Genomic DNA, 15,778 nt, shown 5'->3' on the forward strand with positions numbered 1-15,778 from the left:
GTTAATCTTGATGGGTTAATGCTTCTGTTGGTCTTGAAAGGAGTCCAGGTTAAATTTGGCCAAGATGGTGATGCAGGTTTTTGTCTAGTACAAAATTATGTCTAACCAGGCTTTTAGATGCTACAGAAATTAGTAATAAAGACTATTGCTGCTAACCATGCACACTGTAACTGTGGAGGAAAAAGACTGACTTTTGTTACCTTAAGTTAGTTAATCTATTATTGAACTTGTATTGACTTAGAAATGGGCCCAGTATTACTGCAGATTTGGTTCCCATAATTGAACCAAAATTTGCTTTTGAAACTGTGGTGAGTAACAATTCAGATCTAAAATGATGGAATATTGTTTCAGTTTCTAACATAAGGGTTATGGGTTGCACAGCTTCTAACTGATGGTATTTGAATGTTGGATTTTCTTTGGGTGCAAGGATTTTGTTTTCTTTAGTTCAGTCTAATTTTAAGAGCCCCAATAAACAATGCAGACAGGTAGAAACTCTCATTTTAAGTTACCAGTGCATGTTCATTATTGCTTGATATTCTGAATCTAGCCTCCTGTAGTACCTACTCTTGAGACAGTCTGTTGTTTTATTGTCTAAATAAATTCAAGTGAATTTTAAAAATCAGGGGTTTTCATTTGCAGGCCTACAACCAGAAACTACGTGTCAGTAGATGAAAAGCCAGCTAGACTGTGACTGGGTTTTCCCGAGCATTTTTGAGAAGAGGATATTGTTTTTATGAACTTCTGTAGCAAAAATATTATTGTGTTATTTGACAAAGTATGTTTTCTGATTTGAAGTTTGTAATTTTTCTTTAGAAGGAGAACTGTCGGCCTGATGGAAGAGAGTTAGGTGAATTTCGGACAACCACTGTCAACATAGGCAAGTGCTTATGTGGGATAATAATAATGGGAGTGGTATTATTAATATCAGGTTATAGAGGTGACCTTAATGACTTGCTAATTGGTTTTCTTGGTTCTTGCATTTGGAAACCAGGAAGAGGAAGGATTTTTCTTTACAGTTTCAACAAGCATGAAAGAGAATGCGTGGTACAGTAATATCCTTGAGCATTGTTTTCAGTCGTGTTCCTGGGCTAATGTGCACAGTGTAATTAGTCAGTTCTGCTCCTGTATGTGCAGCACAATTTAGGTGCCCTCACAGGTTTGCAGATGACACCAAACTGGGAGTAGCTGATATGCGAGAGGGGGTTGTGCTGTCATCCAGAAGGGGCCTCAGCAGGCTGGAGAACCTCAGCTATTCTGTGTGATTGACTGTTTCATACAGAGATCCTGTCCCACTCTGGATTTGAGACTTTGCTTAGCCTGTGTTGAGTATAAAATGTTGGAAAATAAACCCTTTGTGAAGGTTGGGTGTTATTTAACACCCTTTGAAGGGAAAATAGATTTTATTGAACAGTATTTTTTCTCTTCAGGTTCAATTACAACTGCAGATGGTTCTGCCCTGGTGAAGTTAGGAAATACCACGGTGATTTGTGGAGTAAAAGCGGTATGCTTGGTTTTTGTCTTTATTTATCTGTTGGCTGACTTTGTGTATTTGTATTTAGAGTTAATGACCCTTGGAGTTACAATAACATGCCAGTCAGATGCAATTACAGTCTTTCACCTGAGTTACTGCCAGACCTGAAAGTCAATATATAATGCAATTGTATAATCCTACCTGTGTAGTCTGAGAACATGTGTTTTTGTGATGCCCATTGTGTATGGGGAAAGATGTGTAGAAAACGAAAGTCCTTGTTATTTCTAGATAAAAGCTCCATAATTGAAAAGTTCCTGAACATCAATCAGTAAGTGCACTGGCAATAAGCTGGCTGGACTGTTGAATGCCTTGTAGCCTCAACTCTATTGCTGGCCTGCCATGACCTACAAGACAAATGATTACTCATCCCTGTACTGAGTTCTTCCATAGGAAATGTACAGACAAGGACTGATTAAAAAGGACTTTTGTACATCTCATTGCAATGATAACTGGGGAGAAAACAATCATTTGTGTGTAGAACAGCTGGAAAATATTTAGTACAAAATTCTGGTCTTCATGTTTCTGTTTTCTATTTCTCCAGGAACTTGCAGCACCTGCAGTAGATTCTGCTAATAAGGGATATATTGGTAAGTGTTTCAGTATGGATCAAAACTCGGGTTTTGCATTGCTTCAGCTAAAAGGTTGTGAAAAATGTGTTGTAAAGGTTTCTTAAAAGAATTAATTTGGATCACATTTTATTACTCCTTTCGAATTAATTTCAAAATTGACATCTAGGCATCTAGAATTCCCTTTGCTCTGCTTGTGAGTTTTCCATATACAGCTACCTTTTTATTGCTGATTCCAGGCTGGGCATGGAAAGAAATCTGCAGCAGTGTGTATATTAAGAGGGAGAAGGTAATCTATAGAAGATAGTGGCATGCAAGGTTGTGCAAAGGCATGTTAACTTCTGTTTCAAAGTCCCAGTAGGCAAAAAATGTAACTCTTAAAAACAGTGAAATAAAATTATTTATTTCTCAGAGAACTGTAAGTCCCAGTGGTATCTCCTCACTCCTGTTTGGAGTTTCTTTGGAAATAAAATAATTCTGTGGAACTGAGAGCTTAAATGAAATCCCCTTTTTCTCAGGCATCTCCCAAGTATGTTGTTTTCAGTGAGCTTGACTATACTTAGGTTCTTTTCATGAATGTTTATGCATGTTTTTGCTTCAAGTCTAAAGCCTCAGGTTTTAATGGTTGATGAAAAGCAGACAGCATACCAGTAAAGTCAGGCAGTGGGATGGAAAAGCTGCTGTTTCTTGATATGCTGAAAAGTGCTTAACACTTAAAGAAGAATGTGTGTGGGTCATGATAGTCAGAGGATTATAAACAGAGAGTGGTAAGAGTATGTGCTTTTCCATGGAACATGTAGTTTCTGAGGACAGAGAGTACTACAAGTTCTTTAATACAAACTGATGCATAACTTTATTTTTGAGGGGAGAATTAGGAAGGCTCGATTGAAAAATTCTTGGTCTTGCCTTTCATTTGAAGTCCATAAAATGATATTAAGAACATCTGTTATTTTTTTTTTTTTACTTTTGATTACCTATTACCTGCTTTATTTGGTTTATGAATAATGATTCTTGCTACCTAGTTCCAAATGTAGAGCTGCCATCCCTCTGTGCAGAGAGGTTTCGCTCTGGACCACCTGGTGAAGAGGCTCAAGCAGCGAGCCAGTTCATTGCAGATGTGATTGAAAAGTAAGAACCATCTTAGTGCTGTTAAAATACAAGCAACTCTGCAGGACAATTTTCTGTTTCCTTGCTTACTCTCATTTTATTTTAGTTCACAGATGATAGTGAAAGAAGATCTGTGTATTGCCAATGGCAAGGTAAGTTGTGTCTCAGAATGAAGAGGGAGATAACAAGATCACAGGACCTGTACACAAGTACAAATACAGAAAGTATTTGAGGTTATGGGGCGTTTTAGTGTTGCTTTTGCTTTTCAGTCTTCATAGCTTAGTTTCCATCCTAAGTGCAAAAATCAAATTATATAAATAAGTATCTGTATTTAGTATGGCCAGAATTTTCTTACATATTGCACCATTTGCTTAGCTGATGTAATACCTCACATGTACAAACCTTTTTTGATAGCTTGCTTGGGTGTTATACTGTGATATCATATGTCTGGACTATGATGGAAACCTTCTGGATGCCAGTGTCTTTGCTTTGTTGGCAGCATTAAAAAATGGTAAGTCTTCCTTAGAAAAAGAGACATTCTGATTAGTGTTGCTTGGAGAAATGCATTAGTTTTGAACCCTGGTAAGTAGGTAACTGATTCCTGGGACTGTTTGTTGCCTGTCATTTGAATGCAAGTACAGGTGGAAATGATAGTAAGATGCCACAGGTGTGTAACACCTGAAAAATAGGATCTTTTTTTACACTTATTGCTTTCTTAAAAGACTAATGGCTATTCTGCCATGCGTTCGTTGGTGTCAGATACTTGAATCTTTCAGCAGTAGCCATGAACGAGTTTAAGATCTACATCAGGGTATTACTTTGATAATGTATTTTGTGTAGGCAGAATGAGCTGTCAGAGGCTTTGCTTACACAAGTATTTTGTCACAACAGAATATTCCTTTCCTAGCTTAATGCATTATAGTTTGTAAAGAAATGTGTGGACTGTTTGAAGGTATGTGGCTTATAAAGGCATGAAGGCAGCAGTTTAAAGGGAAGTTTATGGCAAGGCCTCCCTTTCTAACTGTGAATTGCCAGTCTTGGAATTCCCTTAGCTACTTTGCTCTTGTCCTCGTTGTCACCGGCAATGTATGAGTTGTCACAGCAGGAGTTAGCTGATGGTCAGGTTGCACTGTTTCTGCAGATATATAATATTCATGACATGAGACTATATTCCTAGTTTTTATATGTCCAGTAGACTTGGGGAAAAATACTTTTGGTTAAATATGACTCTAAAATAGTTCAGTTGTGTGCCATTCTGGAAGTAGAAAACATTTCTGTGTAAGGAGAAAAGCTCCTGTTACCTTAAGTACCAAGTACTTCCTTGAACATGTAGTTCTAAGCTAAATACTTTCCTTGAATTCAAGCTTTTTTTTTTTTTTTTTTGGTAGAGTACCGTTAATGTAGGCAAAACTATTCTGATTGATTTTCAGTGGGTTAAAAGAACAGCTTAAATATTTTAGTAGTTTTCAACATCTCTTGGCCTGCTAAACCCAGCAATGTTAACATTAGACCATTGTAATTTTTTCATCTCTTCAGTGCAATTGCCGTTGGTTACAATAAACGAAGAAACTGGTTTATCAGAAGTTAATTTAAAACAGAAGAATCCTTTGATTATCAGAAAGCATCCGGTTGCCACATCATTTGCTATATTCGATGAGTAAGTTCCAAACGGTTTTGTACTTTATGGAAACAACATTGTCTGTAAAACAATTGAAAGACAGAGGATGCCACCAGTGCTATTTCTGCACTTCTGGCAGGGACCAGTGTGGAGCCTCAGGCAATGCTGCCTCACCAATCTTAAATCCACAGCCTCTCTCACTGAAGGGGCCTCTAGCTCTGTAAAGTAATGAGTGCACAGAACAAAGTGCAGTCTGTACTCTGCAGCTTTTTCCTGTGGCTTAAAGCAGAAATGGTTCCCAACCTGAAAGATAAGCTTAAAAGTACAGGGATGGGTACTGTTTTAGGTTTTAGAAGCCTGTGTAAAGTAACTGATAGAAAAAAGAGTAGTTTGTGAACAGCTTATACCAAGGATGTAGTCAACAAAGGAAGTAAGAAGTAACAGTCCAGTTAGAACAACAGAACCCCTGGAAAATTGTAAACATAATTACCTAAGGTGAAGTGTAACCAGCATGGTTAAGTCATTGTTCATGTGGGAAAGGATCTGATTATGAGAATTCAAAGTAATCGCATCTGGTAACTCGACTGCTGATCTGAAATTGTTTACTGCCTCTTCATTAGATCAGGAATGTTAAGAATGTGTGCTGCTGCTAGTTATAAGAAATGTAGTAATTTCTGGTGACATCCATTTGCAAAGTAGAAAGTGACAGGATAGTGCTCCCTGTGCTATTCAAGATTTAAGTCTATTTGGAGATGTTGAGGGGTTATGGCACATTAATGTGTATTCACAGAAATGATGAGTAAGGCCTTTTCTCCAAGTAACAAACGGGCTGGGGAGAGCAGTAATCGCAAATATTGATCAAGTGCTTACCAAAATGCATCAGAGCAGGACATTATTGATACTTTAAAGTGCCTCTGATAATTGCTTTAACGTCATCTCTGCTGGGCCTGAAGTTTGATATACACTGAGCATTTGGGTAACATATTAGGCAGACAGCTGTCAGTAGGGTATCATTTACACACAAATCACATACTTACACACAGACCGAATAGCTGCCTTGGGAAGAAGGCTTTCCATTGGACTTTGTTTCCTTCCCTGAAACCAACTGTTGCATCAAACAAGTTACTTAAGTCTCCTTTTAGCTCCTAAAACTAAGTATTGAGGGGGTGTGTGCCTGTGCTGTGTGTTTTTTGTTGTTTTTTTTTAATTCTGGTTTATTAATTTTTTTAGATCTGTTGACACAACCCTTTCAATAAAATGCTTTACATACTCTGGCTTCCAGAGGCATTTTTCTTCTCCGTAAAAGGCCTCCTTGAATAAATGGAAGCAGTAGGTTGCTGGTTAGCATGGGCATGGCTGAGGAGCACTGGTGCAGAGCTGCTCCTGTGACAGTGATGTGTACATCAACAATAGCCATGCATTGAATTGCTCCTGTGATGTATGACAAAATAAGCCGTCTTAAGCAACCCACTGAATCTGTTTTTGAACTATTCACAGTCTGAACGATGTTAGAGTACTGACAACAAATTGAGAACTTCTTTGGTGAACTTACCATTGGAAATGAGCTTTGCTTTAAGGTGTCTGGTAGAAATTAGCAGCCTGCCCCTAAAATCAGTATCAGTCTTTGGTGTAACTATAAAATAATGACTGCAGTATTTCATACTACGTATACTGCAAATGGCAATTTAGTGGCATTTTCCTGCAATACATCGCTGTCACAAATTTATGAAACAGCTTATATGCCTATTTTCTACAGTTATAAACACATGATGATGTGGAATCTCCCACATTTTTTTGCTTTTTTCTTTTTTTTCACATTGCTGCATTTTGGTAGGAAAACAGATAAGCCTAAGCACTAAATCCACTACTCTTCTGTAAGACTACAGTAAAAATTGTATTTTGCAATAACATTAATGGAGCAATGTATACCAACATAACTGCATGCATTTCTTTCACAAGCACGTTACTCATTGTTGATCCAACTGCTGAAGAAGAAGATTTAGCAACTGGAACAGTAACCATTGTAACTGATGAAGAAGGCAGACTGTGTTCTGTTCATAAACCAGGTACTTGTAAATTTACTACAAAGAAACCTATGATGATGTTAGGTCAAGAGAAGATTATATACTGGCTTTGCTTTGTGAGATGGTAAGAGTGTCTGCTTCAATAGTCATTAAATTACCTGCTCTTGAAAGGAGTTGTAAGATGGTGGCATGACTGAAGTTCAAAAAACAATCACAGCAGAGGACAAATTCTGGGCTGTCTCCTGTTACGAACTCTTGTTATTTCCATTATCTTTGCCTGAAGCTAGGGCTGGGAAAGCTGTATGCTCCCCAGGTGAAAGATGCTGGTAATGACAATTATTGTATTAATACTCGCATTTGGAAATCAAAGTTACATACATGTAGCTGAAGTATAAGTACAAAATCAAATTTTTCCTTTCAATGTTTAGGTGGAAGTCCTCTTACAGGAGCCAAGCTTCAGGACTGTATCACCAGAGCAATTACAAGACACAAAGAAATAAAGAAGCTGATAGACAAAGTAATAAAAAGTATAACGCCCAAGTGAACAAAAAGAGAGCTCTTTTCAGAAATGGATTTGTAAAAATTGTATTTGTTACAGTGTTCACAAACCTTTTATACTAAATAAACAAATACCAATACTACATTTACAAAGTTCATTTTTTCTAAAATGTTTTTCACCCTTATTCTATGTACAATGTTGTTGAGTGGTAAAAAATACAAGATAAAACCTTCTGTTAAAAAATTAAGTGACTTGAGGAAGCCAGATTCTAGCCGCTTTGTAGATGAAATATCTAAATTCTGTAAGGTTGGCTTCCAAAATCAGTTCATTTCTTTTAGTATAATGTCAAAAGTTCATTTTCCCACCAGTAATATAAAACACTAATTTAATTTTAAGCCTTTTCCTTAATAATCTGGAAAAAAAACCCAAAAACCCTTTGAAACAATTTTTTTTGGGGGGAGGCAAGGCTCATGATTTTGGAGGGGCTGGTGTGCCTCTCTTCCTTTTACTTTTTGAGTGGCTGCCTGAATGCTGTTGATGATGCAGGTGAGCTGCTTGTGCTGCTGCCGCTGCCATAGCCATTTGATGCTGCAAGAATCGCAACTGCTGCCATGGAGGAGAAGGGAGAAAAAGCTTGTTAGTGTTGACTATAAAGCTTTCACATCAGGAAGAATGAAGGGGGGAGAAGAAAGAAAAAAACGAGGAAGTACCAGGTTGACAAAAGAAACGCCATGTACTGGGGCAATGGGTACAGTCAAGCAGCACCAGTGGCACAGAAGCCTGCTGAGGGCACAAGCTAACATTTTACATGTGAATATGTGCAGATTTGTTTCTTTGCCCTTTCTCTTCATTGCAGTAACTGCAGTAACTCAGCAACTTCACTGAGTGTTTGGGTTACACAGTACCTTTTTAACATACCTCAGTGTATGCAGCATACAAATTTTCTATATGTATTACAAACAGAAGACTGTGCTAAAAAAGCGTTAAAATATTTTCATGAAGCATCTGAATGGTAAAGGAATGCTTTGCAGAGCTCTTGCTTCCATGTACTAACTGTAGCAGTGCTACATTTGAACTTCCAGGTCCTTACATCCATGCCATTTTGAAATCTATTGGCACCTGGTATAGTATTTAGATATGTGCCACAAGCACCCCTTGAATGTTTGCAAATCAGGAAGGTGGAGGGCTTAAACGAATAAAAATAAATTCAGTGCTCCAAGCTGAGAGAATCACAGATTTCAGGTCTTGCATGATGGTTTGCCAAATCCGCGTTGGTTTTGTTATTGTTTCTTTTTCCTTCAATTTGCAAGACCATAACTGCATTTGTTAAAAAGCCCAAAAGGGCAATGTTTTTGATTTTGGAGCCAAGAATTGTATTTTTAGTTTTTATTTCTAACACAGTCAGAGTGAAGTTGCTGGATTACTTGTATCTGTTGCTGCTGCTGCTGCAAGGCTTGTTGTTGTTGCTGTTGCAAGGCAGAAGAGAGCTGGAGTCTCTGCTGAGGAAGGCTTTGCCCAGGTCTGTTCACGGCAGAGCCAAGCTGAGACAACACTGAGAAAGGAGAAGGGGAAAGCAGGCAGGTCAAAGAGGTCAGGTTGAGTTGGTCAGGGGAGGAAGACATAGGAATACAGTGTAACAGGAAAGGGGGATCAATAGAATTAGTTTCAGAGTCAAATTGGGAACCAGAATAAAGTATACATGATATACATACTCTGTTAGTTAGAACATAATTAGATTATGAAGTGCTTGTGGAGACAAAGTTTCTCACGCTGGATGTTAAGAACACAGTTAAAGAAACATTCCTTAATGAAGTCTGGCATGAAGTTTCCTGCATTTTTGTTTTAAGTGTAACTTGTTTCCATGTGATACTATCAATTGAAGGCACTTAACTGCCAAACAAAGCAGAGAAGTGCATGCTTTAAAAGTCGAGTATTTCTCATAGAATTCACGTCCTGATCATAAACAGTAAATCATTCTCATCTAGTGTAAGACTTCCTTAAGACCAAACTTCATTTTCAGTGTGAATTTATCAACATAAACACTTAACTACAAAAGGAGGCTCAGCAAGCACATACCTGTGGCTTGAGGTTGCATAAAATTCCCTACTCCAGTCAGGTTAATTACAGCAGCTTGTTGGGCAGATAATGCCTGATCTTGATTGGATGGACCTTGGTCAGACCCCTAGCAAAAATGAAAAGCTTGATCCTTATTACCAAACTTTCGTATCAACGAATAAGCAAATAAAGCCAGTGTGAAGGCAAACTTTTGAAGTGCCATTAAAAACATTTAATGCTACGTCATCCAGTGCATGTAGATACAGGCTATAGTGTAGTCACTGACAGCAGAACAAGCAGATATGGACTACCCCAGAAGAACCTTGTTTTGGCAGAAGTGGTATCACTCCTGTTACCCAGCAGAAGTCCCACCTAGTTGTCAATTTATCTGCAGTCTAGCAAAGACTGCACTTTAGGGTTGCAATTTTATGACAATTTCCTGTCCCACTCCCAGGCCTAGTCTTCAAGGGACCCTGAGATACCCATGTGCAAAGGTCCTAATCAATAGAAGTGTGCAGAACCTGACACTTATGTTCCCGTGTTCATATTGTGCCACACACTCCTTAATTTCACAAAAATACACACCCCACTTTTAAAATTATATTTTCAGAACAGAGTAGTTTTCACAGTAATCACTTCAGAGGAATTAGAGGTGTCTGACCTAGTGTCTCCTGAAATCAAAGTGTGCTGAATTTTGACCTCTTCTAGAACTCAAATTATGCACTGATTTATAACACAGGGAAATAAAGCATTATATGCACAATTCAAGAAAACTGCATGGCTTATCAGTCGGAAGAAAACTGGTGCAGTCCAAGAGTTGCGATGTTTCTTTAGCATTACATTAAAAAGCCACTAAGATCTAGGAAAACCAGACCAAAAGATTGCATGTTGGGACATAATCACCTCCATGATGGCTAAGAGTCATAGAACCACCATGTGGGGAAAATCCCCACACATATGAGAGAGAATGCATATTTATATTATACTGATAGAACAGAAAATTGGTTTTGGGCCTAAGTTTTTTCACTAAGCATTGTGAGCAGAAGTATTCCTCTCCTTATGAAAGTGAAGTGTTCATAATAGCTCATTTTAGCCAACGACCCCCTCCTCTATAATGCAAGGTATGAAGGAAGTTCCTCAGGGCCATTTAACCAATGCAGAGACTGATTTTCTCCAGAAGAACTTCCTGCTACAAGAAGGACTACGCTTAATTGGCCTTTTTGTAAATGCCCGTGATGTTCAATATCTAGAAAATAAAACCCAACAGTACAAGGTTACATCATTCTTTTAGTAGTTCAACTACTAACTGACATTCAGAGATTTGGATGCTGTGAACACACAGGATGCTGTGAAATTGGAAAGTTTCCTATTAAACTGTACGACAATCCAGAACAAGGCCTGTGGCACAGGAGGCTATATACCATAAAAAATTTGAAAGAGGCATTTTATTTATGAACAGTCTACAGTATCACAAGTGAAATTATTACAAACTTGAATATCCAGTAGAGTATTTGGTAAGCAGAAGGCTTGTGTGTCTGGGAAGATGAACAAAAAAGCAGAGCAGCTGCTTTTCTCAAACTGCTGCATCAATGTTGGTTAGGATTTTTAAGTACTAACCTGGTACCTGCACCTTAGGATTTTTAAGGTGCAACTGACCAGTAAAAATTTGTCATTTTTAGGATGGATCGGTCTCTATCAAGACTTTAGATTTCCTCAGTGATTAAAGCATTTAACACTAATTATGGGCAGCAGTAGAGTAAATGTTGTACAATTACCGCTTTAAAGACAAACGGTATTTCCTTTGGTGCAAAGAAAATTCTGTTGAACTACAGCAGTGAGGGTTGTAAGCCAAGTCACAGCAGTGTCAGTAACTAAAGTTTTGGTTACTCCGTAATAATCCTGACTGCATGTTTTCTCTGTTCATCTGATCTATCTGTTAGTTATGATAAACATAGCACTAAAATGATTTTACACCACTCATACAGTGGGGTTGGCTCTCTCCATGACAGAGTTAGACAATTCTCAGCCAGTTGTTTTGTTACAGCTTTTCTATACAAGATATAAAAAAGTATAACCCAGCTCTAGCCATAGCAACAGAGCCACTGCAGTCTTTACTGTTTGAGAAAGTTTAGGAGGAAGACTTCCCTCCCCTTCTGCTTCAGATCTATTGGGGAATGGCTCATTTACTTGTGGAGATGGGGAGGAGAAACTCTTTCATCCTCACACCCCAGACTGAGGGCTGTTAGCACACACCTGTTCTCCCTATTGCTGAGGACTACAGGTTGTAGGCTGCTGAGATTGTTGCTGTAGAGAAAACTGTGACAGCTGCTGCTGGAGTGGTTTAAAAATAAGTGAACCACGTGGAAGCTGTTGAAGATTAAAAACAAAAGGCATAATTCAATCAAACAGCTGAGTTTCCTACTGTTCTAGGATGAACAAAGAATTGATAGTGGTGTACTTCCTAGAGGCTTGATTTTTATTTTGTAGTGCCTTTAAAATCAATCAGTTTACAATTGTTGCTGTTTGTGAAAAAGGCTAATGCTCTGAAAAGAAACTTGCATGAACTTATAGAAAGATATTTCCATAGGAAAATATATTTTAATTAAAAAAAGATAAATGCCGGTCTTCAACAGCACTGTATATAATTTCCACTTTCAGAATGTTCCAGTAAATTTAATAGATAGTGAGATGGCCTTGATTCATCTCCCTTACCTCAGCTTTAATTGCAGTTATTTCAGCCAAATTGTTCTTGGTTTATGAGTGGCAGAGCTAGCTTGAAAGGATGTCCTTCAAAATGGAATCACTCAAATACAAGCATTTAATTCTATAGAAAAGCTCTACTCTGGCATAACTGCCTCCTGTGCCTACCCTTTCCATGTTTCTGGAGTGGGAAGAGGAAGTAGCAAAGGTGGTAGTAATTTTTTGAAGTGTGGTGCAACCTATGTGGAACACTGAAGCTACAATTCTGCACCTGCATCTGGCAGCTGACTTCAAGGTCTGGAACTCCATCCCATTCCACAAACAATCCCTGTTCCACTTTTAAATGCAACTCTGACATACAAACATGAGCAGATGTTTATTATCTGTATGTATGCTTAGTGCAAAGAAAGCATTTACAGGCCTTCTAAACTCCCTACCTTACATGAATTTTCATTTCCATTACCAAAAACTCTTTACACCTACTACTGCACCTACCTGTGCATGCTGAGCTTGCCTTTTAGGCATCCTACATATAACCTCTGAGTGATTCTCCTACACTGTTTTGTATAGTATAATTATAACTTTAGTATAAAGAATGATCTGCAATGAAGCCTTAGGCAAATCCTGAAACATTGTATTTTAGAATTAATCTTTTGAATCTGAATGTCAGCATCTTTATATTGTTACTGAGAATCATCTGTTTTTCTCTGAGCTAGGAATATAACTTCCACCTGGTATCTCTATGGAAGTAGTCTTTTATTCTAAGCCTATTAAATCAGCAATTAAGATTTGCAGTAAATGGTCTGACCAACTGGCTCCAAAGATCTGTGTGGGGCAGTGCGGGAAGCAGCACTAAGCGGGTCTCTACAGAAAGGTAAGAAATTATCATTATTATTGTGTCTAAATATATCAATTACCTGTAGAAGATTTAAGGGCCGAAGATTTGATGTATTTTTCAAACCAAATGGGCTGCCTGTTAAAGAAAACATCTTTTTATTAGTAGTGAGTTTTTACTCAGTTGTATTTGTGTTTTGCAGTACACCCTTCTACTGGGACTATTTCTAAACATCTGGAAGCTGGAAATCTGGCAAGTGTAAATTAAGTGTAAACTTAGTATTAAGTGTATAATAATACAAGTGTAATACTCAGAAGCAAAAATTAAATGTAAAGTGAATACAATGCTGCATTTTTCATAATGCAGTTCATAGTTATTTGGACTCAAAGTGCACAAGAGATGACTAAATGGAAAGAAATCTGTATCACGACATAACACTATACCCTGTTACACAAAGGTGATTGTGGAGAACACCACAGCAGATACTTTTCAGTGATCCTTCTTCTGCCTTTAAAAAGTTCTACTGTTTGTACAGTAAACCCAAAAAAGTCCAAGGGCTCAATGAAGTACTACACTCTTATCAATCTTTATCAGAAAACAATCCCATCCCAAATCTGAGCAATGCTCCAGTAAGACAGCAGCTATCAAACAGAAGCCCTGGAGATCTTGCACAGACCTAGCTCAGCTCACTACTTGCATCTGTTGTGTGGGTGACAGCACAGCATGTACAAATCTGTGACACCATCTGGCAGAGTTTGATAGTGCTTGAAAGGACAGAAGTAGACTAAAAGCGATCCTCGTGAATTGAAGAAGTGGTCCAAACTCAGTAACACTGAATTAAAGACAAATGACCAAGTACAAAATTGTAACTATCTTTGTGTCTATACAGCAAGAAAGGACATGAGAAGTTACAGTAGGTCACAAACATATCCAAATCATCCATATCAAACTACAGAGCACACAAAAGGAAAGAACCTCTTCACACAGTTTACACTTATAAATGCACTGTCACAAGATGCTGTAGATTCCAAAAATACACATGGGTTCAAAAACCAATTGGATAAATCCACAGACTAGAAATCTAGCACAGGATATTAAGCACAAAGATCCATGTGGATATTCTTCAGCTGAGAAAGTCTCAAAGCTGTAGATTGCCAGAAGAGGTACAGTTGTAGACAAGGAAAGTTTCATTTCGCACTTTTGCCTCATCTCAAACACTCCCCAGTATCCTCTAATGGCAACTGTCAGAACAGAATATAGACTGGATGGATTTTTGGCCTAAACCAGTAAAGCCATTCTTATGTTAAGGTAATGCTGTTGAAAAAATACAGATAAAAAATAGGCAGACCTCATTTGGGGAAATGTTAACAGGAATGTTGTGAAAGAGATGAGATGCATTTATTCTGCTGTACTCCACAGTGGTAAATCAGCCAAGCTCAGGCTTGTGTCCCGTTTTGGTTATCACATTTTAAGAAGGATGTAAGCATATTGGACAGTCTAGAAAAGAGTGACAGGATTATGAAAGATTTGAAAAATACGACCTATCAGAGAGAGAAGACAAATGTGGGACATGACAGCATGTTTGATACTTAGAAGGTAAAGAGAAAGAGTGAACAACTATTTGTCACATCTGAAAGGTATAGGAGAAAAAAAAAATTGCAGTTTAAGAGATGCACTGTAATTAGAAGGAAACATTTTGCATGGATAATGAACCACTCCAAACAGCTACTGAAGAAGACTGGAATCTTCTTTAGTGAAGGTATTTAAAGACAGTTTAGATAAACATTGCTTCAGTATGGTTTAGACAAATTTGACTCTTAGCATAAGGGATGGGTATCTTGAAGCTTTCTACTGTTATCATTCTATAATCATACATTAGACTTTTTTTCTTTATTGTATGTTCAGGAAAAATAAACTGATAATTTTAATTCTGCTTTTAAGTTTTATATAGTTGCATTTGTTGGCAATAAGGAACTAATTAATTGTTGTACAAGAATAAAGTAGTACGGCGGCCAGAATAAAATGCCCTACACATTTAAAAAAGTGAGGCCTCTAAATTCAATCATGCCTTTTTTCTGGCAGTCAATATTATCAAAATTGCATTTGAATTTGGAGTTTCTCTCAAATTTCTTACTGAGAACACCAAACAAGCCAGGTTTTGACTGTGTATCCCCAGCCTAGCTCACCAAAAAACAGCCTCAATCTCCAACACAGCCTACATCTTGAATGCAAAAACATGCATGTTGTTCCTGAGCTCCAGCCATCAAATACACCATCTCCTCACACAATGGCCACTTCAATCCATTTTTCTCACAAAATGTTTTCACACTGTCCCTGTCTGAAGGGTGGCTTTTCCACTCAGTCACACTGACCTGCTTGAGAGGCAGATTGCATTGCAGCGGGCAGCGCACTTGGTACCAGACCTCCTGGGGGTAAAATGCCACTCAGATTTATACCTGCAGGGGCTATGGCACCAGTGTTGCACCCCAACATAGGGTTTGAACCACTCATCAGTGACTGTGCTCCACTGTAGAAGAGGAAAGACAACACATCAAACCCAAGCGGCACAAGGAAATGTGAATAACTAAATTGTTGTCCTCTGTCTCATGGTAAATACATCAGTTGCTTGCTGTAAATTATGGGACTATGCATAAAGCATCAATGCAGTTTAAAAAAATAATTTGGCCTAGAGCATAACAAATATTTCATATTATGAGCACAAACGGATTTTTTTTCTTCTTTGCTATCAACTGATAAAAATAAACCACAAGCGGTCCTTTCATTCTAGAAATACTAAAAGGTCAACAGTCTTCAAAATGGTTACACTATCATAAAAAGAACAG

General features: G+C 38.0%; 2 protein-coding genes across 19 annotated transcripts in view; one reads left to right on the forward strand and one right to left on the reverse strand.

Moving 5' to 3' along the window:
• Positions 1–7,489, forward strand: part of EXOSC8 (exosome component 8) — a 9,380-nt gene extending 1,891 nt beyond the window's left edge. For both annotated transcript variants that reach the window (XM_014868907.2, XM_088159592.1), the window contains exons 3-11: positions 814–877; positions 1,428–1,501; positions 2,073–2,118; positions 3,120–3,225; positions 3,311–3,356; positions 3,619–3,715; positions 4,741–4,861; positions 6,782–6,888; positions 7,275–7,489. In XM_014868907.2, coding sequence (XP_014724393.1) covers positions 814–877; positions 1,428–1,501; positions 2,073–2,118; positions 3,120–3,225; positions 3,311–3,356; positions 3,619–3,715; positions 4,741–4,861; positions 6,782–6,888; positions 7,275–7,390 — 777 coding nt within the window. In that variant the 3' untranslated portion in view covers positions 7,391–7,489. The remainder of the gene's footprint in view (positions 1–813; positions 878–1,427; positions 1,502–2,072; positions 2,119–3,119; positions 3,226–3,310; positions 3,357–3,618; positions 3,716–4,740; positions 4,862–6,781; positions 6,889–7,274) is intronic.
• The window catches only part of SUPT20H (SPT20 homolog, SAGA complex component), a 29,588-nt gene continuing 21,225 nt past the window's right edge, over positions 7,416–15,778 (reverse strand). For 9 of the 17 annotated variants that reach the window (XM_088159586.1, XM_088159580.1, XM_088159579.1 and 6 more), the window contains 5 exons: positions 15,308–15,462; positions 13,018–13,073; positions 9,422–9,527; positions 8,770–8,897; positions 7,668–7,951 (listed from right to left, as the gene is read on the reverse strand). In XM_088159586.1, the coding sequence (XP_088015712.1) occupies positions 7,814–7,951; positions 8,770–8,897; positions 9,422–9,527; positions 13,018–13,073; positions 15,308–15,462 (583 nt within the window). In that variant the 3' untranslated portion in view covers positions 7,668–7,813. Of the gene's footprint in view, positions 7,952–8,769; positions 8,898–9,421; positions 9,528–13,017; positions 13,074–14,283; positions 14,433–15,307; positions 15,463–15,778 lie in introns of those variants that run through there. The other 8 variants (XM_088159590.1, XM_088159589.1, XM_088159588.1 and 5 more) reach the window with 4 other exon arrangements.

Source organism: Sturnus vulgaris, chromosome 2 (assembly GCF_052056855.1).
Source record: "Sturnus vulgaris isolate bStuVul1 chromosome 2, bStuVul1.hap1, whole genome shotgun sequence".
NCBI classification, from domain to species: domain Eukaryota; kingdom Metazoa; phylum Chordata; class Aves; order Passeriformes; family Sturnidae; genus Sturnus; species Sturnus vulgaris.